The sequence below is a fragment of the Drosophila bipectinata genome, chromosome 3R (assembly GCF_030179905.1).
Source record: "Drosophila bipectinata strain 14024-0381.07 chromosome 3R, DbipHiC1v2, whole genome shotgun sequence".
NCBI lineage: Eukaryota > Metazoa > Arthropoda > Insecta > Diptera > Drosophilidae > Drosophila > Drosophila bipectinata.
Genome location: NC_091739.1, coordinates 2,089,440 through 2,114,887, shown reverse-complemented (window position 1 = coordinate 2,114,887; position 25,448 = coordinate 2,089,440). Strand labels below are relative to the sequence as shown.

The following is a 25,448-nucleotide window of genomic DNA, read 5'->3' as shown; positions in this document are numbered from 1 at the left end:
GGTTGGCCTGGCCGAAAGCGTTCAGTACGAACTCTGCACTTCGCACAACAAGACGCCAGCGACGACGACGCCAAAGGCGCTCGGCCCAAGCCACAGAGCCCGAGCAAAAACTACGTAAATTGTACATAGCACACAGCACAGGGATTTTCCATTTCCCACTCGAAGCCGAAGAAAAGCCAAAACAAAACCGACGGTCCGTGTGTACCAGTAAGGTGTGTGTGGAAAGACATTCAGTTTGTATTCGTCCCGGCGATCGATCCCCCGCCCACGCAAAGATGTGGTGCTGGGGCTAAGGACACCAGGCCACTAACAACCGACTTTAAAAAAAGGCGCCAAACTCAGCCGACATTACCTCTGCGAGATCCTTCCGGAAACCGCTATGAAAATGTGGACCGAAGCACACGTGAGTAGATCGGTTTATATTAGGGTTTTCGGGAGGGCCCATTTATGGAATCTACCTGATCGACCTGAGACACAAGAATTAACCGGTCGTATGTCCTGATAAGGATAAGTCCTAACAGATAGACATAAATGTTGCTTAAATATTATAAAATGAATGGTTTTAATAAATGTATAAATCTATATATTGATTATACATATATATATATGATTTTATATTATATTATTGACGTTGATTTTGTACCATAAATGATCTCACTTTTTTTTATTAATCCATAATTCTATTATAAGCATGTCATAGGCTAAACATATACCTTAATTATACACAAAATTTGCTAGACCGCGATCGTATGTATTTTCACTCAATAGATTATAGGCAGTATGTAGACTTTGGTGATAAATTATAAAAAATATATCATCTAATACATAATTTATTTTTTATATTGCATTAGTTGTACTAAAAGAAACGGTTTTTTAAAAAGCTTAAAATCTGAAAGTTTTTTGAACTTAAACCTTAGTGATCAACTGCCAATATTAGCGTTAAAATATGATATTTTTTGTGAAAACTTTTTAATTAAATTATTATTTGCACTAGACTTCCATTTCTCAAAGTGTACCGGTGCGTGGGTTCATAGTTCGTGCATGTGCAATCGCTATCTGAGGTGCAGTCTCCATCTTTGTTTTGATTCTTGAGTTTCTTCTATCGGCATTTATGTTTTGTCCGCGCGTTTCTTTTGCTTTTGCCGGCGAATCCAATTGAAAAGCCATTTGGCTACGGCAGGTAAAGTGCTCAATGGATTTGAGCAGGTGAGGAGGCCTCGGGTGCTTCTGAGGCGATAGGGGGGAGACACGCATGTCCATGTGGGGCATTCCGCAGCAGGCACGCACAGCACGCGTCGTCACTTAGCCATATTCCCGCCCCAATACCCCCGCCCGATGCCGATTCGATTTCCATTACCAAGCCGAGGCCCCCGTATCCCACTGGCCACCTCCTCCGCCGCTCCTCCCCTTTCGCACAATCGAAGCCAAGTAAACAAAGGCCAACAACAAAAATGTTTTTTCCTTCCTTCTGTGCCTCTTTCTTTGTTTTCTTTCTTTGCAGCAATTAAATGAAAGTTTTTGTGATGATGTGCGGCCAAAGAGAGGGGCGGTGCTGGGGCTGGGGCAGAAGGCGGAGGCATCGAAGCCGGCGAGCAAAACAAAACTGCAAAAATGTCATATACGCCAGGGGGAGTGCGAGTGGGTGGTGAGGTGCGATTGGTCTGGGGTGTGCAAAGTGCATTGCCGTTTAAGAATCCTTGCAGGCATCGACTCTGGGATTTCCAACAAATAAAACACAAAGGGGAAAGAAATTTATTGAAATAAACTTGACCCACAATGGGCCAAGTTACCGGCTGTTAGATGATGTGCAGACGCCGAGACTGACTTACTAACTGTGTCTGTAAAATTTTGTGATAAATATAGAAAGTACGTTAGGATACGTAACTCCTATAAATACACGCTCCAAAATCCACTAAAGAACAATCGTTCCCTCAAGTTCCATTATCCATATTCATACTCTTAAATTTTCAATTCCATTCCCTGCTCTCTTGTAGCGAAATACAGTTGAAAAGTCAACAGATTCGCTGGCACTTCACATTAATGATTAACCGCGGCAGAGGTCGTAAAACGGTAAATCAACAATAAATACACTTACCACTCCCCGCTTACCAACTTACGCACACACACACCAGGCAAGGGTACCCCCACGCGGCCAGAAGTCCACTTGTCCTTGACACAGTGACGTACCAAAGTCCGAGCCGTGTACAATAATAGCATCATGACTTGCGCTTGTTCTGCGCCCTCGGAGGAAGGGGGTGTGTCAGCTCATTTTCATTATCGGTCCCATGCAAATGCCGTCGCCTACCTTAGGTCAGTTTCCGTATCAGAAAAAAGCACAAACACACATACACAGCAGCCCGAAGTGGACGAACCCTTTTTTCAGACCATGGATACAGTCGAGATTGACTAATTGGAACGGTGTTTACATTTTCTGTTCTGTTGTGAGGCTGTTTTGAAGGATTGTATCTTACTTAGAGGTTTCATGAAAATAGTACTACCCTGAGTATTTCATTTAGAAAGTCTTGTTTTGATATGTAGTACCATAGTACTTAGCAATTGTGTTTACTTAAACTTAAAATAGCTATTAAATATTAAAAATATTAATATAGCATGTATGTCTGGTTTAACTTGACTAACCAATGTTTTTGCATCTATGTTTTGGGAAGCTATCTGAACTTTGTGCCGTGTGATGTATGCCAACGGAGTTCAGCTTAAGGACGTCCGACTGTATAACGGTTTTATGTGTATTTACCATTACGCTTTCAGTGGGCAATAATAATGGGCAGTGCTCTGCTTCCGCTTACCCTTGCGGCTGGCCATAATTTATTGGCCACTTGTTTCTAAGCGACGGCAGCAGCAGCAGAAGCGGCACCAACCTGCCGTCATGAATGAATGGCAGCGAGTGAGATGAGGAGCGGGGCAGAGTAGCTGAAAAAAGAGTGAGTGAATGCCGCTCGCTAATAAGCATCAAGAGCAGACACAAAAGGGCTAAAGAAAACAACAACAGCAACAACAAAGGCGACTAGAGGAGGCCGGTCAGGCAAAACAAAAACTCAAAAAAAAAAAAGAGCCGCAGCACGTGCTAAGCACATTTAACGACAACTACAACAACAATAACAGCAAAGAGCAGCCACAAAAACGATTAAATTAAAAACCAAAACAAACTAAAGAAACGACGCCGAACTGCGCTGCTTGCGTCAGCGCCAACGCCGCCGTCACCGCCGACGCTACCGTCAACGTCAGCGCCAGCGTCGACGTCGCAAGGAGAGAGATACAAATAAAATGTTGAGTACTCGGAGCACACATAAAAATAACAGAAAAGAAAATAATAAAAAGGCAGTGGAGGCAGCGCATAATAAACGTCAATTTAAAATGCTAAAAGCTTGTGCCGGCTTGGGCAACGTCAGCCGCGACAGTGGCAGCGCAGTCGCCACAAGCCGGCGACAATAATAATAAAAAGAATAAAAAAACAAGAAATCGCCGAAAGTTAAGAAGTAAACATAACCCCCCTCCCCAGGGGGGAGGGTGCACACACACTTACAGACAAAATCAAGCAAAGACACACGGCAAGTGTGCAGAGAGCAATAAAAAATAACCCTTTTCCGGGTTTTGTTTTGCTTTTCAGTTTCTAATCAAGAGAAAAAATACGAAAACGTAAAAATGCCGCTACTTTTGGGGCCGAAATGGGGGAGAGATTCTTTGGCATTTAGCATAGGCTGGGGGTGGGACTCGACAATCCCCGCAATCCTTTTTATGTTGTGCGAAGCAACCGGAAGCACAGAAACCGATTCGTTTGTCTAATTTCTGTAGACTTTGAGAGCAATGTGGTTGGTTACCAAAAACCCATAGTTTTGTGGTTACAGTTGTGGTTAAATATATTTGCTTTATTTCATTCAGTAGTACTCAAAAGTAATTAAAAAAAACAGCATACTTTAGTATAAAACATTCGCCACCAAAATTCGCGATACGAATGAACATTCTTACAATGAAACGATTTTGAGATTAGATCAGCTGTTGGCCGCATTCATTGAGCCAAATATTTACTACGAGAGCCACACATGCAGACACGCGAGACCTCACTATCAGCCCACGCCGATTATTCCGAAGCAATAAAAACAATAAAAATCATCTCGCAGCCATTTACATAACGATCAAAACAAAGCCACACACAGGCACACTGCGAGCCGGTCGGTCGGCAGGTTGGGGTAGGGTCTCGTACTCGCCTTCGATGCCGGGTGTCATAAATAATTTCGATTCGACTTATATTATTAGCTAAATAAATATGAATGAAAAAAGAGAAGAGCAGTAAAACGACAGACAGACGGAAGCAAACAAACAATCAGCGGGCCAGGCCAGAAGAGGCATGAAAATTGAATGAATGAGTGGAATAAAAGACAAAGCGGCGCCAACGTCGACGTCGACGGCGGCAGCGCTGCTTAGCGTGAGAAAACCCATTCAAAATGTCAAACACAACTGTCTACGTAATGATCGCTCCTAATAAACAACAATCGAATGGGAATGAATGAAACCGAACCGGCGGGTGACGACCGAACGAGAACGAAAGTGCCATTCCAATTACTAGAGCTCAGATCACAAATGGAATGCCAATAGGTGTGACGAAAGACGGAACCAAAAGCGAGTAAAGATTCGTAGGCGAAGGATAGGATACTACTTGATTTATCTAATACTATTCTCTCAGGTAATATCTATCAAAAGATTTATTCAATTGGTAGTGTATGTAGAAGAACATTGGGAAACCCTATAGAATAAATCGACAGGCCTATGTTAGAAAAGTTATGGCAAATAAAGAGTTGAATATTTGATTTTATCGATACTATAGCTTCTTTAGTTTTAATATTTGGTTTAATGAGTCCATATAGTCTTCGTAGGTGTCCTGAATTATGATTGAAACTAGGCTTATAATGTGCGTATTTACGTAGGGTTTACTAAAGGATAAACACTGGACAAAGCCACTAAAACATAAGCTTAAATATCAGCAGACTTCAAAACATTGATTAGGGAATAATCTCGTTCTATAGTATATCCGAGTATCCAAAGTTCACGAGTATCTTACCTCATACCTGGCTAACTTGAAAATCGCTCATCACGTCAGACGAACGCACATGGTAGCATGCTACAGAAGGAGCCTGGCCAAGTGCAGCGGGGAAACAATAACAATAACAATGCAGAGAGTTGCAAGAGAAACTTGTTAAGCCCCCGAAGCCGCGCCCCACCCCACGCAGACCGCAAATCGACAAGCAACCCTTTTGGAGCACGAAGTGGCGTATCAAAACAAAAAAGGCGACGACAGCGTTCACGTTCTGAGCACAATTAATAAATTATAGACGGCAGAGGAAGAGGCAGCAAACGCCAGAGTCCAAAGCCAAGCAGCGCAGTTGACGCAGACGGCAGCAGCGGCAGAGGCCAGAGTCACGTGTAGCAGGCGAAGCAAGTGATCAAAACAAAAACCGAAAAAAACGAATTTATCATTACAACGAGCAATAAAATTAATCAGCAATTCAAAAACTGCAAGTGGCTGTCGTTCGGGGTGTTTGTTGTTGCTTGCCGTCTGAGTTGTTGCGGTTGGTTTAATAACCCGAAAATAATCGCGGGCGAGCGACAGAGATGCCAATAGTTGGCTCGAAGGAGGCAGAGGTGGAAGTAGCAGCTACGTCGGCCGAGACTGAGACTGAGGCTGAGGCTGTGGCAGAGACCGAGCAGCAGCAGCAGAAACAGATGAAGTAGAGCAGACGTCGTCGGCGTCATTAAAACAACATAAAAAGTAATAAATAAATATGAGTGCGACCGAGAATGTGAGTGTGCGAGTGTTGGTGTGTGACAGGGAGAACGAACGACCTTCAACTTCCTGCCCCTGCCAGCACGATAGAGATAGACAGATAAACGGGCACAGTGGTCGCTCGCAAATTAGAAGCTCTCGAGTTTCAAGTGTTCTTCATTTGCCGAAACTTGACTTTTGCGAAGGTCTTCTCTTAAAGTTCAATAGCACAGTCCTCAACGAAAACGAATAACTGTTAGAGTCATGCCGAGCTATTGAAGTTTAAGCCATGTCTATAATATTAGAATTCACACTATATATTGGCATAGCCTAGTCCTTTATGTTATATTCTTTAGGGATTTCCATTCGAGTGCCCACTGTAGCTTAGATTCGTGTGCTTGTGTGTCGGTGGCGCTACCTGTTCGCCTGTCTGTCAGCGATGACATTGATAGCTTTAACTGTAAACGGAGGACGCACTAGCTGCCGGCGGCAAAGCGACAGCAGCTGGCCGGCAGAAAAGGAGGGGACTCAATCGGCATAAATTAAAGACGAATGCAACATGTGAGTCTCAGATTTTCGGCTGCGCTGCCTCTAAGTGCTTTGCATATATGCAAATCTGCCGCAGCACACCATCGGCCGAGCCCGTACCTATACATGGGAATCGAGATTGTGGCATGCACCTTGCAACGCCACCTATTCGAACTTGTTTGAAGTCGCCTCGCCAAGAGTCTGAGTTCGCCGAAGAACATCAAAGCCACCAGCAGCAGCATGTTGCATGCCATAAGCAGAAAATGGGGAAAAAATCAAAAACACAACAAAACTCTGTGCTCGGCGGCACCGGGAGCAGCAGCATCCACAATCGCAAGCTGCGGCAAATTAAACTAATAAGCGTGAAAGGAACACCGACAGCGCTGCATCCTTCGCGGCAGAGCAGTCGACGTCTCTGCCGGAGCACGACTCTTGGACTGTCGAAATCCATTATAACCCCAATCGCCAATTGCATTTCTTCCTTCGAGTGGCGCGGTCGTCGAGCTGGAATGCTGCTCCCACACAAACTCCCCTCAAGTCGTTATGACCTACACTACTCTTATTGTTATTTTCGAGACTCTGTTTAAATTCAGTTAGAAATTATTGATATAAGAAAATAGGAAACTGTCATATAGGAATGCGAATTATTTTTATTTTTCTTCAGAAAGATTTAAGAGGAGTTCTCACTCAGAAATGGGTGTTTCACCACCAATGAGAACTTATAATCCATTATTTATCTAAAACTTTAAATGCACAGATTGAGACACAAATTCTAGCAGTGTAAACATCACAAAAGTAGAGTTGCATTGATGCTCCAAGCCCCTCTCGGCACTCCGCCCGTTCCTTTCATTGCAATGCCACAAACCCAACCAGCCAGCTTTTGGCCCTGGCCAAAACTCTAATCCGACAGGGACAGCCCGGACAGGCGATGGGAATTGGCAAGGGCTAGAACGGAGGAGCTGGCTGCGAAGGGGTTAGATAGGTGAGGCGAGGGGTGCTGAAAGCAGCAGAGGTGGAGCAGTGGCAGCCAAATCATGCTAGGTGGGTGACTCCGAATGCGAGCTTTAGGAAATTGAAACTGGCATTAGAAGAGGGCCAATGCATGCGAGCCAATAAAGTGACTCCTGGAACTCATTCGCACAAACTGAATTCTAAGAAGATTAGGATACACATTCGAAATACTCACCTGTTTTGAAGATCAAATATACACATAAGCCCAGGCTAGCTGCAGAATCAATTACATTATTGCCTATCCTATGGGGTGCTATGGGTTGTTTTGTAGAAAACTATCTTCAGTCGTGTAAGAAGTAAATATTCAAGTAACAGTTTTTATATATCAATTTATATTGTTGGCATACCGATACCATGTTTAAAACAAGAAAGCAAAGCTAACTTCGGGCGGAGCCGAAGTTGATATACCCTTGCAGTTAAAACCGGATAAATATCGCAAACATCGGATATAGTTTGCCGATCCTTATGATTACATCATAATAAAACCAATTTATTACAATAAAAAATCTAAACAAGAAAGCAAAGCTAACTTCGGGCGGAGCCGAAGTTGATATACCCTTGCAGCTAAAACCGGATATATATTGCAAACATCGGATATAGTTGGCCAATCCTTATGATTACATCATAATAAAACCAATCAATTACAATAAAAAATCGAAAAAAAGTCCCAAGCTTCTATCTTCAAAAATACAAAAGTTGATATTTCTACCAAATACCATTTCCGATCGTTCAGTTATATGGCAGCTATAGGATATAGTCGGCCGATCCTAATGAAATTTTGTAGGTCGGATTAACTGACCAAAAATAGAATGTGTACCAAGTTCTAGCTTTCTATCTTCAAAAACACGAAAGTTGGGTCATTTCCGATCGTTCAGTTATATGGCAGCTATAAGATATAGTCGGCCGATCCATATGAAATTTGGCATGTCATATTATTTTGCCAAAAATAGCTCTCATGTCAATTTTTAGCCCTCTAACTCTAAAAACACCAAAGTTATACCATTTCCGATCTATCAGTTATATGGCAGCTATAGGATATAGTCGGCCGATCCGGGCCGTTCCGACTTATATACTGCGTGCAAAGGAAAGAAGGGTGTGTGCAAAGTTTCAAGTCGATAGCTTTAAAACTGAGAGACTAGTTTGCGTAGAAACAGACAGACGGAGAGACGGACAGACGGACATGCTCATATCAACTCAGGAGGTGATCCTGATAAAGAATATATATACTTTATAGGGTCGGAGATGTCTCCTTCACTGCGTTGCACACTTTTGGACAAAATTATAATACCCTCTGCAAGGGTATAATGAATATAAAAGTTGTGATGTCTGATGTCTGGCTGCACTACGTATGATTGATGCGCTTTAAAACCTTTTCTTTAACTAATTAAATCTGTTTTCTGTAATGAAACTATCATAATTTATTATATCACAACTATTCAAGCCATCCAAGCCAATTTAAGCAAAACAAGCTGAAATTCTAATGCAACAGTACGTATGAGTGATTATTTAAATTCACTAAAATTTAGTTTTGTATTGTCGTTTTGTTCGTACGGAAGATATCAAAGTATTCAGATACCGAATCCATTTTGAAACGAAAATGAGTGTAAGAACTTCAACATTGTTGTTGTCTTGAAACTAATTTTTAAGACTTCCGACAAATTCTAACTTTATATAGATTTTTAATACATAAACTAGATTATTATTTCCTTATATTATTGAGAACTATTTTAAAAGACTTAAATATGAGCCGACAGTACGTACAATACGTGACTTGGACTCCCATTTGAAGGACTTTTTCCAATAAAAATAACCTTTATATGCGGATGACCCATAAAACTTAAAAAAAGTTGAAGAATGGACCAGGGAAACAATCCAACATCTCGATTCGAGACTGCACCTGATTTCGGTTATCAGTGGTGGAGGAAGCCACTAGCAAAAGATACCCAAAATATATACACGGAACCGATCATTTCGACAGTCGCAATCCTCGCGACTGGGCGGGCAAAAATAGCCAGCGCCAGTGCTAGTGCCAGCGAGCACAAACATTATTAATGCCCCTGTTGTTGTTTGGATAAGTTTTACTCAATCGCATCGAGACATCATCCAGTCCGCAGATACGATGGATGCGATGCGATGGAGAGAGCGGACGGGTCTCCAAAAATAATGCCAACAACAGCGCGCCGAGCACAAGGCCAACAGCTGGCCGCTCTAGTCTTTGGGGCCCGAATCCGAATCCGAATCTGCGTCTTCATCGCATCGACGGCGTCAGCGTCCAACATCTCCGGCTGCCTCTGGTGCTTCCCCAGCCCCAAGCCCCCTTCCCAGCGCCAGCATCATCTCGGTGCCTGCCTGGCATCGCATCCATTCCGTTCGCTCTGTTTCGGCTCGGCGTTCCACATTCACGTCGTCGCCACATAGCCACATACCCACTAAAATACGCCGAACCTGCAGCGCAGTATACCCTAACCTGGGAAGAAAGTGTTTTGCATTTGAAAGATACTTTTGGGGAAGTATCTTTAAATGATATTTAGCTTAGACGCAATATTACAAGTCTTAGCTGAAGACTTTCCTCAAAGACTTCCATAAGTAGGTACACAGTCTGACGTAACCTTTTATTTTAGAATTATACAAGAGTCATAGATACTAGTGTATCTGAAACTTCGGCTTCGATATCTAACCCTTATTTTTTTTTGGATGGTGATATTTCGAGTAACTAGCACAGCTACAACAGCGAAGCACCGAACATGTTCAAAGTTTCTCGGATGCGACGACGGCAACCAGCAAAAAACCGACCCAACAGCCGCCTCCGCCGCACACTCGCATAAAATTTTAATACAAAAATGCTGCCAAACATTTGCCCACCCCCGCAGCAGCAGCATCATCATCAGCATCGGCGGCAGTGGCAGAAACCATTACGCAGGGGCCTCTTTCTTTCTTTCTTTCGGGCCAGGCCAGCCGGTCCGACCTGACACTTAACTCTCGGCACAGCCTCGACTCGACTCGACGCGACTCAGCTCCGTCCGTTCAGCAATTCCATTTCAACATGTTTCTAACAGAGTCCAACAGATCTTGGGGCCTGCTCCGCTCCAGCAAAAGCGTCTTAAATTTTTCTGTTCGCCTCCTCGCACAGCCCTCGCAGTGCCCCTTCATACTTTATAGTCGTACTTTGTTGGTTTTCTACCCACAAGTCTTTCTCTTTTTCGATGTCGCTATACCCAGAGCCAGAGCCATAGCCATAGCCAGAGCCAGAGCCAGGCCAGAGCCGGGGAAGAAGCAGTACAGGCAGGGCAAAAAACCGGGGGAAAAGAATTTTTTATAGGTATTATTTCGTTCCCACATACGAAACGCCGAGGCAAACGACAGTCAGTCGCACTGCCGGTCCGCCGGGCTGCCGTGTGGATGGTGGGACGGTCGGACGAGCCAAACGAAACGAAACGAAACGAAACGAGAATAAGTGGAAACAGGGGCTGGGGCGGAGGCAATGAGCACAAACGAGGGAGGGACGAACGGACCCGGGGAGGGTGAACGGGCAGAGGCCGTGACAGCGTCAGCGTATGTACATATAAAACCCGATACTACGACAGCAAGGGTTGCCAGGGCTGTTTGAGAAGCAAAATCATTTTATCGAAAGTACACGAAGATTCTACATTTTGAGAGAAATAAACCAAGCATAGTTATAATTATACAAATTTCTTTGCTTAAAGACATTCCGGATTGAAAGATTTAAAAATTTATTAATATAGCTAAAGATTTAACCTAGTATATTTACCAAAAAATCTCACATTCAGACAGAAGCAATACAAAGTTTATAGTTCCGGGAAAATATTTAATTATAATCCGCAATCACCTATGCAAGACCCTTGTGGTAAGGTTCAATGCCGTTTCAAGCATCGGCGGCCTGGCAACCCTGCGCTCTTGGGTTTTTGTTGCTGCTGCCTCTGCTGATGTTATGCCGCCTGTCTGCCAACCAGCCTGCAACCTCCCCATCCCCATCCCAAGCCCCATGCCCCCACCCATCGACCGTACGTTTGTACGGCCATCAAGCCATTTGCCTCTGACAGCACAGCCGCACAAATATCGTAGCGAACATACAGACCGACAATATGTATGTAGAGTTGCCTCGCCTGGCTATATATTTTTGTAGGTTATGTGTATATAGCAGCGGTCGAGGCGAGTGTGAGTCAAGCAGGGCGGTTGTGGGAGAAGCGAAGCAACTTCGTCGAAAACGAGCTTTGGTAGTCGGCCCTCGCACCGCCTGGCTCTTCCTCCTATATACGTATGTATGTATGTATGTGGCGCTGGTATGTGGGGGAGTGTATAAATACTGTGCTGTATAAATACAGTGCGACCTCTGAAAAAGTATAATTTTGGAGAAAACATTATAAAGTTTTCTGACAAACTGTAAAAAGTGTTTATTTCTTAAAGAATAAATTTATTTCTTTGTAGAATAGGCTAGAACAAAAACTATTTTCAATTTAATAGAAAACTTGTCATTCTCAGTCCCTACTTCTTAACAGGTCCTTTGTCGGATTCCCACATAGCGAGGCTCACCTGTACATACTGTACATAAAATGTTAAAACTCTGATTATGACGATGACGTTGGGCCGAGGGATGTTGGGTGGGGGGAGTTGGGGAATCGGGGATGAGCAACGACAGCCCAACAACAGCAGAGCCAGCGACAGGCAGAGAGCAGCAGAGAGCTCACACAAAATAAAGCAGCAGAAGAAGAAGCACAAGCAGAAGAGGGAAAAAAGTTTCAAATGGAAATTTTGAATTAATGAACGAAACGAAACGAAATGAACTAAACTGGTTTCATTTGAGCTCTGAGCTCAGAGTTGTTTTTGCTTGCCATACCACACACTTCAACTCTCCCAATCACCCTCTTTCTTTCCATTTCTCTCTGTTGCTCGTCATGTTGCTGTTGTTGTTGCTGTTGTGTCGCTTTCTTGGCGGCTTGTGCGTTTCGTTTCTCATTTGAAAATATTTTCGCCCCGAACGAAAGAGGCTAATTAAGCCAAAGGAATTTCTCTGCAATTTCCAGCCAGCAGCACCAGCGACAGCAATTGAGTTTCGAAAACTTGTCGTCAGCTGAGCCGAGTTTAAGTTGCAACTTGCAAGAGCCAGAGCCAGGCAAGGGAAGAGCAGGAAGTGAACGCTCGGCTCCATGAGAACTCTCTTTTCCGCGGCGAAGCAATACGATCCCAAGACCGATCGCGGCGAGCTTCGATTTCGCCGCAAGCTGATGCCCGTTGGCCCCAATGTTTTTGTTTTTGCCACTTTGGGTTTGCTCGCTTTTCAAGGCAATCAGGTGCAATAGTTACTTGCTCGGCGAACGGTTCCGAGTGGTCGCCTTTGCTCCATAGCTCTCTGCTGGCTTCTCAAAGCTGCAAGCGGAAATGAATGGATCGGATCGGATCCGATCGTGTTGGATGGATTCGCGAGCGAACAAGTGCAGGAACAGTTCAAAACTACGAGCACTATGGGAAACCACATAGGCATGATGAAGCTTAAAAGATTACTAGGACACACAAGGTTATAAAATAGTTTTAGAAAAATTATATAATATTTATTCATTTTCTGTAGCATATAGAATATAATTTTTTTGTAGCATATAGTAAATGCTTATGGGTTGGAAATACCTAGAGAAATCCTTCTCTCAGTGAGCGTTAGTCTGGTGTTGTTTGGCTGTGATTATTGTTCCTTGCACTGGGGCCGCGAGTACTTCCTGCTCGAAGGCTTTCTTATCAGCACGTCCGCGCCACATGCTGCCAGAATGCGAATTGGTATCGGTCAGGGTCGTCAGCTGGGAGTCGCGGCAGGTCGTTTTACTACTCTGGACTTGGTGGTCCTGCTCCTTTCAGCGCCTGTTGACAGATTGTATAATTGGCGCTGAATTGATTCGATTACAGCACCCTGACTCGACTTGCTCTTATTTTGCTCTTACGCGGATGCGTTGCATGTGAGCTTCTCCTGTACTTGCATAAGTGTTAATTAGACAGCGAAGCCTCTAAAAGGAATCGCAATTAATTGCTGTCTAGACTCTAGAGCCTAAACAATATTATTTAACAATCTGCAGAAACCTAGAAACAACAGAGGGTTATTATAAATTAGAAAATTAACTACTAATGACGATTTAAATCGATTATAATGCGGAGCTATCGCCACTTTTTAACTTATCTCCTGCGATGATAAGCAGACCCAACGAAAGTAGTGCCATGGAGTGCCACTGTTTTTTCGATACAATATATAGAAAATGGGCAACAAAATAATTAGAGGCAGGATCCCCTCGCTCATGGAGTTAATGCCTTAAAAACATTCATAACTCAAACGCAACTCTGGCGAAGCGCCCACCTGTTTTTGCAACATGATCGCCATTGTTGCCGTGGCACTGTGATGCGGCTGCCTCTGGTGGCGCAACTATAGCGATGGGTGGTGGGAGTCCTGCTCCTGGCCCGGCCATTTATTCAGCATTCAAAACTCGTCTAAATCTAAACCGAAGCAACATGTGTGTTGTTTGCGAGTGAGTGAGTGCCGGCAAACGCGGCGGCTAGCTTTCAATGGGACACGTTCAAGGGGTGGTGGGTGCTAAAAAGGGGGTGGCTGAGTGCTTGAAGGCTGTCGGGGATGGCGACGCCTCTGGGCCAGCAACATATGTGTGAATAGCGAATGCTGGCAAAATATTTGCACGACGCAGCCTCGACAAAACGCACTCACACTCGGCCACACTCGCATATATTTAGAAAAGCTAACGGCAGGCGGAGCGCGTGTGGGCGGTTGCGCAACGCCGACGCTGCTGCCGGCGGCGACGCCAACGCAACACCGACACTGCTTGCATTGAACTCGGAAGTAGACGCAATAGAAATAGAGAATAAAACCAGTTGACGACGCGGGCAACATGCAACATCCACATCATAACATATTCAAATCGCTGCCAGCTCTGCCGGCGGCATTATAACCGAGCAGAGTAGAGGCTAAGGCCGCAGCAGCGCAGCATGCAGAGCTTTTACTCTCACGTGAAAAGCGATTTTTTATCGCCGCTGCCGCCGTTGTTTTGATTTATTTGCGTCTCTGCCTCGCGTCACGAATTAAACTAAACAACCGTAGTGGCACACAAACAGCGGAAAAGGAAACTGGGCTCTCGACAGTGAAACACACAAGAACGTAGGGACTCCAAACCCCTTACTGCTTTTGTGTGGCTTTATTCTGTTCCACATTTGCATTCCAATGGATCGGTGGAAGGATCGTACATACATGTTTTATGCTCATTGGGACTCCAAAAGTATGCTACGAATCATGTCAGAATTAAGGACACTGGAAATACTGTACATATTTGTTATATTGTTGTAACAATCTATTGATTGCTAGCAAAGCATTATAATTTTTTAATATTTGAATTCAGTAAATGTAATTTCTTTCCATTCCCTTCTTTTTTATCCCACCTACATTCATACAATTCATATGTATTTAAAATATCACCAAATTGTAAGGGATATTATTGGGGAATCATAAATAGTGAAAAATAGACAATGATCCTTATAGATGACCTCATAAGAAGCCAAACTTTTTAAAGAACAAGTTTTTAAAATCCCAAATTTCTCCAAAATTATTGTGGAACCATCAATATTAAAAAACTGCTAATGATCGTAAATAGAAGCAAATATAAAAACATTTGAGGATCGATAACAGCACCGACATGGGTACAGTCATCACACCCCCGCAAACATATTGCTGTCGTACGATGCCACATCGAATCGCCGTCGATAAGCAACCTCCTGGTATCGATAGTCCTCGACCAGTTGCATGTCCGTTGCCGTCATCAGCTGGAACGGAACTCGGACCACCTTTGTACCCCTTTCGATTGGGAATAAAAAATAAACCCCACATCTCGCTCGCCTTGTTCGCAAAGTGAAGTAATGACATCAGCGACTGAGAAGCAACCGAGGCGGCGGCAGAGGCAGAGGCAGCGGCAGAGACGGAGACGGAAGCAGCGAAGCAGGATACGGCAAATATGCGGCAGAAATTGGTCGGCTCGGCGAGTTTGGGGTTGGGGTGGGGGTTGGGATGTCGGGGAGATAAGCCCGGAGGTGGTGGCGGTGGCGATGGCGATGGCGGCTGGCTGTAAAGCAGAAAGGCAGCAAAAGCAAGAAAGACAAAAAAATACGAAAAAAAGCAAAATGTTTCAAGGCGAAATTCGCACAGCAATCTTGGCCCGCTGTCAGTCAGTCAGTTCGGCGCATAAAATAGCACAGAGCGCACACGAAGCGGGCTAAAAACAACAGCAACAGCCAGAGCAACGGCAACGGCAAGAGCCACAGTCCAAGCAGCAAAGCAAAAAGTACCTGGCAGATACAGATACGACTACGGGTACGGGTACGAGTCCGAACGAACCAGTACAAGTCAGCCAACATCTGAGATACAGATACGAGCGCACAGCGGCGCAGCGTAGCGCTCGAAACTGAAATAAACAAAAATGTTGAACAAAGCGACGTTGGTCGGAAGGGGGGGAGAAGATGGAGGGACGGACGAAGAGAGACAGCGTCGCCAGCAAAACAACAGCAATATACCCATGGCGGCGGATACTCGAGTTCAGTTTTAGTTTTCGCAGCGAGCGTTTCAGTCGCCTGGCTCAGTTTGCTTTGTCGCTGCCTTCGCCGCATACCTCACAGATACATTTGTATCCGCATCTGTGTGTGTGCGCATGTGGAAATGTACCTTTATATAAACGCAAAACGAACGACCCGATACGAAGCGAACGAAACGGAATCCCAAAAGCAAGACTGGCACACAGATACACACCGGTGCACTGGTATTGGTGTAGACTGTTAGTCAGCATTTGCGGTGCCCAGGGTTGCCACATGGCTGCAATCGATGACTCGGACGAGGGCATTACTTGGCGGGTTGGGAAAATAGTCGAACCTTATGACCCATGGGCCTCAATATTTAACATTAGGGAAATATTTAACTATTATTTTGGGTGAATAAAGGGGTTTGGATTATATTTTTGGGTTTACCTATAGGAGAATCACGACTGTGCTTTCCCTTGGTAGTTTCAAACTCTAAATATGGTTTTTTCAATCTTTTATTAAAGAAATAACTTACATTATTTAGAAAGATTTAGTTTTAATACGGCTGATTCTCTAATTTTATTTTTAAAGTTAAATATGTATGTCCATATTTATATACATATATGTATATGATTATATGTATAATATATCTTTGGCATTCGTGTTTGAAAGCGCAAACCTATTTTTTAAAGGTACTGCTATATAGACACTCTAATATAAAGTATCTAGCAAGATTTGATTCTTTTGAAAAACTGTTGACTTTCGAAAACGGCAGGTTTCTAATCGACTTTCAAATCGATCTGAGACCTCTGGCAACGCTCTGGACTTCTTGGTTGGTTGTATCTTTTGAATAGCACCGCTCCCACAGCGGCTAGGGCGCCTGGTTTGGTTTGGTTTGCACAACGAGCGTTTCGCTTCGTAGTTCGTATCTGGCAGTTCGTTATTTCGATGTTGGGTTGGCTGCCTGCTTTCCGTGGCTGGTTTTCAAAAACTCACTGCTGGCAAGGCTGCGAACTCAGGCAGTGCAGCTGGCAATGCCCCTGTTTTGTATCTCACTCTCTCTCGTTCTCCACCTAGGCCGCCACACTCTCTTCGTGCCCCGCTGCGGCCCAGAAACTCGTTCAGTTTCAATGCTTTTTACATAAGTGCGCGTTGAGGGAAAGAGAGAGCCACAGGCGGCCCTCTCGCTCGCACCCGTGCCATGTATCTGTATCTGAGCTCGTACAGGGGTGCATTTACTCGTTTGAGTATCTGTGAGTCTGCGAGTGTGTGTGCGGGCTGACTGGCTGGCTGACTAGCGCTTGGCAGCCTGCTGCCTGCTTCTTGAGCACCGAGCAGTTTATTTGTGATTTCAACACGGCGCAGCGAGGTCCACGTCGCTTTGTCGCTCCGTGCTCGCTGGCCAGATCCAATTCGAAAACGACGTAAACGCCAGCCGTAATCTAGCGCGCGTAATTCAAAGTTATCAACCCAGAGAGTTTCAACGCAAAGTGCATCAAGTGAAACAGCCAGTTTTAAATAGTATTCAACTACAAATTAGCAACAGAATAGATAAATATTAAGAGGTGAACAAAATATCCGAGGATCTCCAAAACATAAACAGAGTGACAAGAGTGACAGTGCCCAGTATGCCATCCCTTTGTGATTGTGATTCGGCCGCCTTGGGCCGCTCCTCCGCCTTTCGCCCGTCCCGTTGTCCCTTGGGACACCTGCTGGTCGCCCTCTGAGACCGCCCAGCATCAGCATCGCCGCCCACTCACTAACTGAACCAAGGAGCGCGGCGACAGAGAGACAGAGATCACAAGATCGCACATCCTGAAGATAGACTTCAACGCGAACATTTTTTTTCGTTCCGATCCATTTGGATACAAACGTTGTGAAACCTAGAACGGCCCAGCCGAAAATGTGCACTGAGGTGAGTCTTGACAAATATGGATCGGCTATGCGGAGGGAAGATTATATTTAAAAACACGGTGTTGATAGTACACTAGCTAGAAGGTGTTTTAAGCCGACTGCCTATTTCTAGACACAGTTTCACCCATAATGATAATTTAATTTCTCGAAAATAAATGAATGATTTACGTCCAAGGGCTATCATTCGACCCGCTAAGCTTCCAAGAATCCCAGCAATTAGGAAATACCTAATCTGAAAATCGACTTGAACTTGCGGTTCAGCTTCCAATTGATAAGGCACCAGCCTCCGCCTCCGCCTTCGCCTCCGCCAATTGGTGAATCACTCAGGTGGCATCCCCGCACCTGCAGCGCTTTGGTTGCGAAATGCGCGTAGCTTCAACATGTGGTTTGTGCCAGCTTATTGGCAATGCGTGGGTGGGCGCCTGAGTCGGTGGGTGGACCTTTCAATGGTGGCAGAGTGGTGGTGGCATGACATGCAAACTTAGGTGGAGGATAATGCGAACGGAACAGTGTTGGCTTGAGGGGTCGGGAAGGAACATAACGGAGGCAACAACAATAGAAGGTTCGGGCTGCTGCCATTCAGCAATGTAAACAATGCGAAAGTTGCACGTGCAACCAGTAGGCTAGCCAGTGCCCCTCTTAAAAACCCAACTTTATCCTAAGCACAGTGAGAAACTTGGCGACCTTTGTTTCTTAGTAGCGGGATAACTTAGCGGGAAGTTTATTATTGGAAAGAACGCTCCTTAAGTGGAGTTTATACTAACAAATAAATATTTTTAATGATTTAAATCTAACTTCTAATTTTTAATTAAAATTTCAGTATGCAGGTCCGACGTACACATTTTTTATTCAATAAGAGCTTAGATATTAATTGTATTGTATCTTTTAGATACAATACCGAGCTACTTGTTTCCTCAGTGCACCTTAGTTAGTTGTCCGTCTCCCTCGCACAATTGTGGCCACAGCAGGCATCATGCAGCGCCATCTATTGGCACACATTCGCGCAATATGCTAAATAGCCGCTGCCAGCGTCGGCATCTCAGCCGCGTCGCTGTCACCGGCTAAGCCGCTGCCTTCTGCTCGCAGCTTGCCGTCTAATGCAACGCAACAATTGGACAGTGGCAGGAGCAGCCGTTACAGCAGCAGACAGCTGACTTTTGGGGCCGTTTAATTAATTACATGCAAACGCTCTTTTTCGGCCGGCTCTCCCTCATGCTGACTCTCTTTGCCTCCGCCGACCGCCCCCTCTACACCACCCCTCCACTTCACTGTCCCCATCCAGCTCCCGCTCCATCCCTGCTCGGAAAACAGCAACAAAACTTTTTGGCGTCGCCGTCGGCGTTGGCGTCACGGCTCTGTTTACGTTTTCTCTTTCGTTGGCGGCAGCGAGCAGCTCGTATTAATTTCTTAGTTCTTCCGCCAGTGAAGTAAAGTTTACAATGCGTTTAGGTCATGGCGAACCCTCTCGGTTATTCAAGCCACAGATATGGCTAAGACTATAGAATTGATACTGAGTGGCTTAGACCAGAGTTTGAACCCCAACCGAATTATGATACTTTGGTCCTTCTGTCCCTTATAATACTAATATTTGAACTATTGTACTACAATATTGAATATCTTTTTACTTTTTAGTAATATTTATTGTCTGTAAATCAGGGTAAGCTATAACTGTAAGTTATAGAAGAAAATAACTTTGTTCACATTTTTATTAATATTTCATAGAAAACTTGATAAGCTGATCAGTTAGCAAAGAATTGCAAGCCACTTAGGAAATTTCTCATTTGACTTGATTTTTGATACGACGTGCAAGTATAATCCTTATACCTCTCTCTTTTGAGGTGATACATTCTCCCAATTGCAGTTCACGCCTTTCAATGGTTGTGTTTACCTTTTCTTTGTCAGAAAAGGGCATTTGAGATTCGTCCCAGCCTTGATTGAGAGCCGGCCTTATCTTTATTCCCTCCTTGTTCTGCTTTTTTAATTGTTCTTTATGGTTGTGCGCCTCTTTTGCTGCTGTTATTGTTTTTGTTCTTCTTCTTTGGGGTTTTGGGGTGTGGGGTGGGGTATGGTGCAAATTCCGGCACGAGACTTAATTCGCTTAATTGAGCAGGCAGCGAAGCCGGCAGAGGCTGAGACTGAGGCTGAGGCTGAGGCAGAGGCACCCGGCTGGCCGCGTGGCCTGGCAAATAATAGTTTGAAGTTGGCGCCGGACCGGCATGGCACGGATACATGGATTGGTGATTTCACTTTCAGATACATTAACACAAGTGCGCCGAGTGCGCGCGCCTTCAGCTTTTGAGTTATTGGTAGCTGCGACGCTGGCAGCGCAGCAACAGCACCAGCAGCCGCCTCCTTCTTTGGCTCTTCGATTTTATGAATGAAAATCGCGACTTGGTTGGTTTGGTTTTGGTTACGCTTTGGCTGCATCGTTATTTGCATGTGTGTGTGTGCGCGCCCCCTCGCAAGGATACGCACACATGGACTCATGTCTACTGTCTGGGGCTGCCATAAAATGCCTTCGGGGCATGGAAGACGGACTCCCTGGCGGAGCCCCGTGCCTGTGCCCCGGACCCGCGCATGTGCCCCATTAATGCCATTATCCTTGGATGCTGGCTCTCTTAATTTGCCTGGCATCTTAACTTGTTGCCGGCTCCTTGGGTCAAGTGCAGCACGAAAGCGCAGATTGCTCAATGAGGAATATATAATCAAATAAGAGAAGTTTGTTGTGAGCTTTTTGTTTGTTGTGGCTTGCGCTTGGCAGTCCTCTAAAGACGTAAACAAAGGAGCAGAGCAAGGCCTGCAGAGTGGGAGGAGCCCCACGTCGCATAAGCAATTTGGGTTCCAGTCACGACTTTTGTCCCGCGTCGGATGTCAGGTGAAACAGAAAGGAGTCCAACTTGGCGAATGGCGCTAACGGTGGTCCTTATACCTGAATGGAATGAATGGAAGAATGTATTGCAGTTCGGAATGACTTGGCTTAGCCAAAATCTCTGCGCTTCTATTGTCATAATCAAAATATCGGAATTCAGACGGTGGGTACGTAGTAAGCTATTTTGTCAGTGGTTTTACGAGTGCAATTTTGAAATCACGATAATGGCTGGGGACTACCCATCAATTACCATTCGAGGTGTTGACTTAGCCCCATAAACACCGGCCACTGTTAATGACTTTCGATGGCCGAGGGCTAAGTTCAAAGCCACAGATAAGAACTATCGTAGGCAGAATGGGTTCAACAAACCTGAAGGTGGCTAGTTTAGGGCCCGGACGGGGGATCGCTTATCGATGATGACATTGCAAGAGTTGGCCAGCAGCTGCTCAGCCTGGCAGTAGTTCCGGGGACCCGAGTCCCCCGATGACCGATTGAGAGATTTGCTCACGGCTTATATGGTGCGGACTTGGCACTGCGACGCGGTCTTAACTTGGCCTATAATGTATGCCCACACATGCTCGCATGCTGGACTAAGTATGTGTGCATCGCATAAAGACAGCTGGCGAGTTGTGGCACGAAATCTTATCAATGAATGCGCATCACTTGCACTTGTTTGTACCACCTTCGGGGGGAATTCGGGGAATTACCGGCTGGCTACGACGTAAATGGCTCCACGATGACGATGGCGATGGCGATGGCGATGCGGTGATGACGTGACTCACAGACGCTCCAGAGCAGCCACTACCACTACACATCAACACAGATGCAGTTGCTCACGCACACCATTAGCATTATTAAATCGCCAGCCGCAAATTTGCGGTTGCGTCACCTACTTAACACGCGGACCCTGGCCAGCTAGCCGGCGAGGATGAGGTGGGTGGACGGTGGGCAGCGAGTGGTGATCGGGGGCCCGTCTGCGAAGCAGCATCCCTCGGTTGCTTAAGGACAACGACGCACCGAGGCCAGCGACGAGAGCGCTAGCAAAAATTTCCATTAAGCCAAATTAAAGTTATCGTGAGCCAGGCTGGCAAGCAGCCCTCTCAGAACCCCACAGTTCAGACCAATTCACCACCCATTCAGGGGCACTGGAAGAATTGGTATAGGCTATATATATAAAATATATTTAATACAGTTTTTGATAAACAAATTAACAAAAATAGGTACTCAAAAAAGAGACTTTCTATGATTAGTTTCAGCTTTCTTTTGAAAATGTCACAAATGCAACATTGTAAGGTTTTAAAGACTTTTTTTCTCTGTGCACTGTTTTCATCCTTCCCCTTCCGCTCCTAGCTTCCATTTTCATTTCTCTCGTTGCTGTTTCTCTCTGACAGGCGCCCAACCACCCACCCAACAACAAAAAGTGGCAGGCCAGGAGGTGGAGTGGCAGCAAGCATGCTTTCTCGCTCTCGCCTGCTCACTCTGTTACTCGGCCCACGTAGTGGTGTACGTGCAATTGGAAAAGTGGTTTTCGTACTAGTGGATGGCCCAAAACCACCACCACCACCACCGGCCCACCACCTCCCCCTCTCATCTAACCAGCAATCCACCAGGCCACCCATCCCAACCGCCCATCCACCCGTAGCCCAGCGTATTCCTCGTCCTGTTTGGTAGGCTTTATTATGTCAGGACCTGAGGGGGTGCTGCGGGGCGGGATTGGGTAGTGGGTGGTGGGTGGCATAGCATTTCACCCAATTTCATTATATTTGCCAACGTTTTTAGCTTTTATACGTCACACGGCATATCTCACCACACCCACAGCACGAGGAATATCCAGAGTGGGTGGGTGGGTGTATGGTTTATAACACAGGGAGAAGGGCGAAGTGGGGAGGTGGGTCGTTCGGTAGAGAAAAGCCGGCTCGACTTTAGTGCGCAGGGTCGCCAATACGACTCGACGAGGGGAGCGGAGGGCTGATGGGCCGGGAGGGCATGTAGGATGTAGTTGGGTGGCTGGGTGGCCTGGTATATGGCTGGGTGGGTGGTTTTCGGCTGCCAGTGCTGCCAACCCATTATTATAAAGAATATAATATTATAATAATGTCAGGCATAAAGTGCCAAAGAGAGACAGCAAAACAGAGTTGCAGAGGAGGGATGAGGAGGGAGAAGCCACCCAGCCCCGTGGGCGATGATGGAGCTTACACAGACACACACAAATACTCGAATAGCCTTGTGTGTGTGCAAAATAAGGTTATTTTATAAACATTCGAGGGTGTTATAAGGAGGGCTGCCGTCGGAGGGTTGTCCGCACGGATGTGTTTGTGAGTGGGCGGCCGTATCGAAGCAGTGCCGGAGTCCTGGAGTTCGGGTGGCATCGTCATAGTCACGGCTGGGTGCTCGTGGGCGGACATGGGTTAAAGCGACAGCCAGCCCTTAAAGAGCATTAACCAGGGAGCTTTTAAAGAAGGGATGCGTAGATTGTTGGTAAAGACTCGGGGACTAGCGATCAACTAAGTTTTTAGGAGAAATATTCGGGTAGAATCATAGATTGCTAGAGATACCTAGAGATAGAGGTAACCCATAGATCATAAAGATCTCTTTAAGATCAGTCATGTGAGGATTGGAAATGAGGTGAAAAATACATCATATCCCTTTAGATCCACCCGGCTCTAAAAAGTAAGTGGCTGGCGCTGCGATTTCGACTTCTGAAATGCCAGGGGCCAACCTTGATTCGATCGATCCGTTCGCTGTGTGGCGCCGTGGCGAATTCCGGATCTGAGCCCAATCCGAAAACGATTTAAACTACGTGAATTCGCGCGCGCTCCATCGAGTATGCAGCAACATCCCCGCCAGAGCAGAGCAACCTTCGCTAAATCGAGCGTGCGAGGCCGAACTTACCACATTACCCGCTGGGGCTGAGGCTTCGGGGTGGAATTCGCCACCCCCCTTAAAGTATTATTTTTGCCATTCTAAGCGAAACGTACTAGAAAAACGGTCTCTGTCCGCCACTTTTGGTTCTTCCTCTTTTCTACCACTTTTGAGTGTTTTCGAAAGTAGCGGCGTAAAAAGAAGCAAAAATATTTTCAACAAAAATCGGAACGCAACACTGCCAAGTCAGGCACTGCTGTTGCTGTCGTGCTGTTGTTGGTGTTCGCCATCGCCATCATTTATTTTTCGTTCGTTGTTCGTTCGCTTGGCTTTTTTCTGCTACGTACTACAAAATTAAACTCGAATCTCTCGGAACGAACGAACGTTCGCTTGGAACGGCAAAAGTTGCGATATTACGTCCCTCGCTATCAACGCCAACAGCAACAACAACGACAACGACAACAATAACAACATCAGCATGGCAGCAGCAGCTCTTACCCGTACAGTATATACACGAGGCAGCGAACAAACGAACGAAACGATTTTAGTACATGAAATTTTACTGTGGAGTATACATACATAGATACTGACGCACACACAGGCGCAGCCACGACTCTGGTTCCATCATCATTATTTACCAGCAGCAGAGGCAGCAGCGGCAGCGGTAGCGGCAGCATGCTTTGTTGTTTTTACCCTCGCCTTGCCAGGCCAGTCTCTCGTCCGACACGGCTCTCTCGCTCTTCGGGCGCTCGTATCTGTATCTCGCACTCGCTCTCGTATCTGTATCTCCTCCCTTTTTATTTTTAGCTGTGCGACTGTACTCGGTTCGCCTCGGCTCTCGGCCCCGCTCTCGGCGCGTCGAGTCAGCAACATTGGATGTGGAAACTGTGTGTGGAGTGGAGTCTTTGTTGTTGGGGCTCTGCTTTTCTCTGTGTATATTTCGGTATGTGGCTACATACATATATCCCCACATACATGCATATACCGACAGTTTTTTCCATAGTATTTTTTTTATAATTTTCGTGTTTACCAAGCGGCTTGGTGAACGTACGTACGCAACGCTGCGCTCTCCCCACTCTGGTTCTCTGCCCTTATCATTTCGGCCGTGATAAGAGGCGGCACGGCAGAAATTTCGCATGCAAGCCCATGATCACCGGTTATCTGTCAGTTGTCTGTCAGCTGGGCTGGATAAGTGGACCAGCTAGTTCCGGGAAACCTTCGAAGGGGTCATTCCCAGGGGGCAGTGAGGAGTGGTCCACTTGTACTAGATCTAATTATTACTTCAATATTTTAGGCAGTTTCGTAATGTCTCTATAAAGAACCCCAACCAATACGAGTCCAGGGCGACTACCTGGGACTCCTTTTCCTAAGAATTCTTATTAGCTGAGCGTCCATCCGACAACAGGTTGATTTCCTATCAATTGCATTCCCATTTCAAGTTCAATCACGGTAGAATTCGAAGTCCTCTCCGTCTCGACGGCCGAAATGACACTTTGATGGATCGGATCGCCTGGCTTGGGTTGGTCAGGTAGAAATAGCGGCAATCCTAGAAGCCTGGAAAGGAACACCGAGCTCGGGACCCCGAACCACTGGCGTGCCTAATGCGTTGCATCCTTTTTGAGGATTACGGGCCTTAGGTAGACGCCCAAGCCCTTGGTAGACCCTTGGCCGGCTTACAAAGGAATGGGATGATATGGGATGCCTGCGGGATGGGATGGCACAAAAAGACCCTGGGACTGTTTATCCGAGTCGTTGAGTGCTCACGTTTCACGCATTCCGCAAACAGCTGATTTGAATTGTTAGGAGGAGGCTATTTGGGGGCTCGGTTCATTGACCAAAAGTCACCATTCTTAACCGGGGACTCCCCCAGACTTGTGCGCCACGCCATGCCTCCTTTCATGTGGGTAATGTATGCTGTCAGCT

General features: G+C 45.7%; 1 protein-coding gene across 2 annotated transcripts in view; it reads left to right on the top strand.

The window, feature by feature from the left end:
- Positions 1–218: 218 nt before the first annotated feature.
- Positions 219–25,448, top strand: part of tara (taranis) — a 33,485-nt gene continuing 8,255 nt past the window's right edge. Inside the window, exon 1 of one of the 2 annotated variants that reach the window (XM_017249388.3) lies at positions 219–403. In XM_017249388.3, coding sequence (XP_017104877.2) covers positions 380–403 — 24 coding nt within the window. In that variant the 5' untranslated portion in view covers positions 219–379. Of the gene's footprint in view, positions 404–17,103; positions 17,796–25,448 lie in introns of those variants that run through there. The other variant, XM_017249389.3, reaches the window with a different exon arrangement.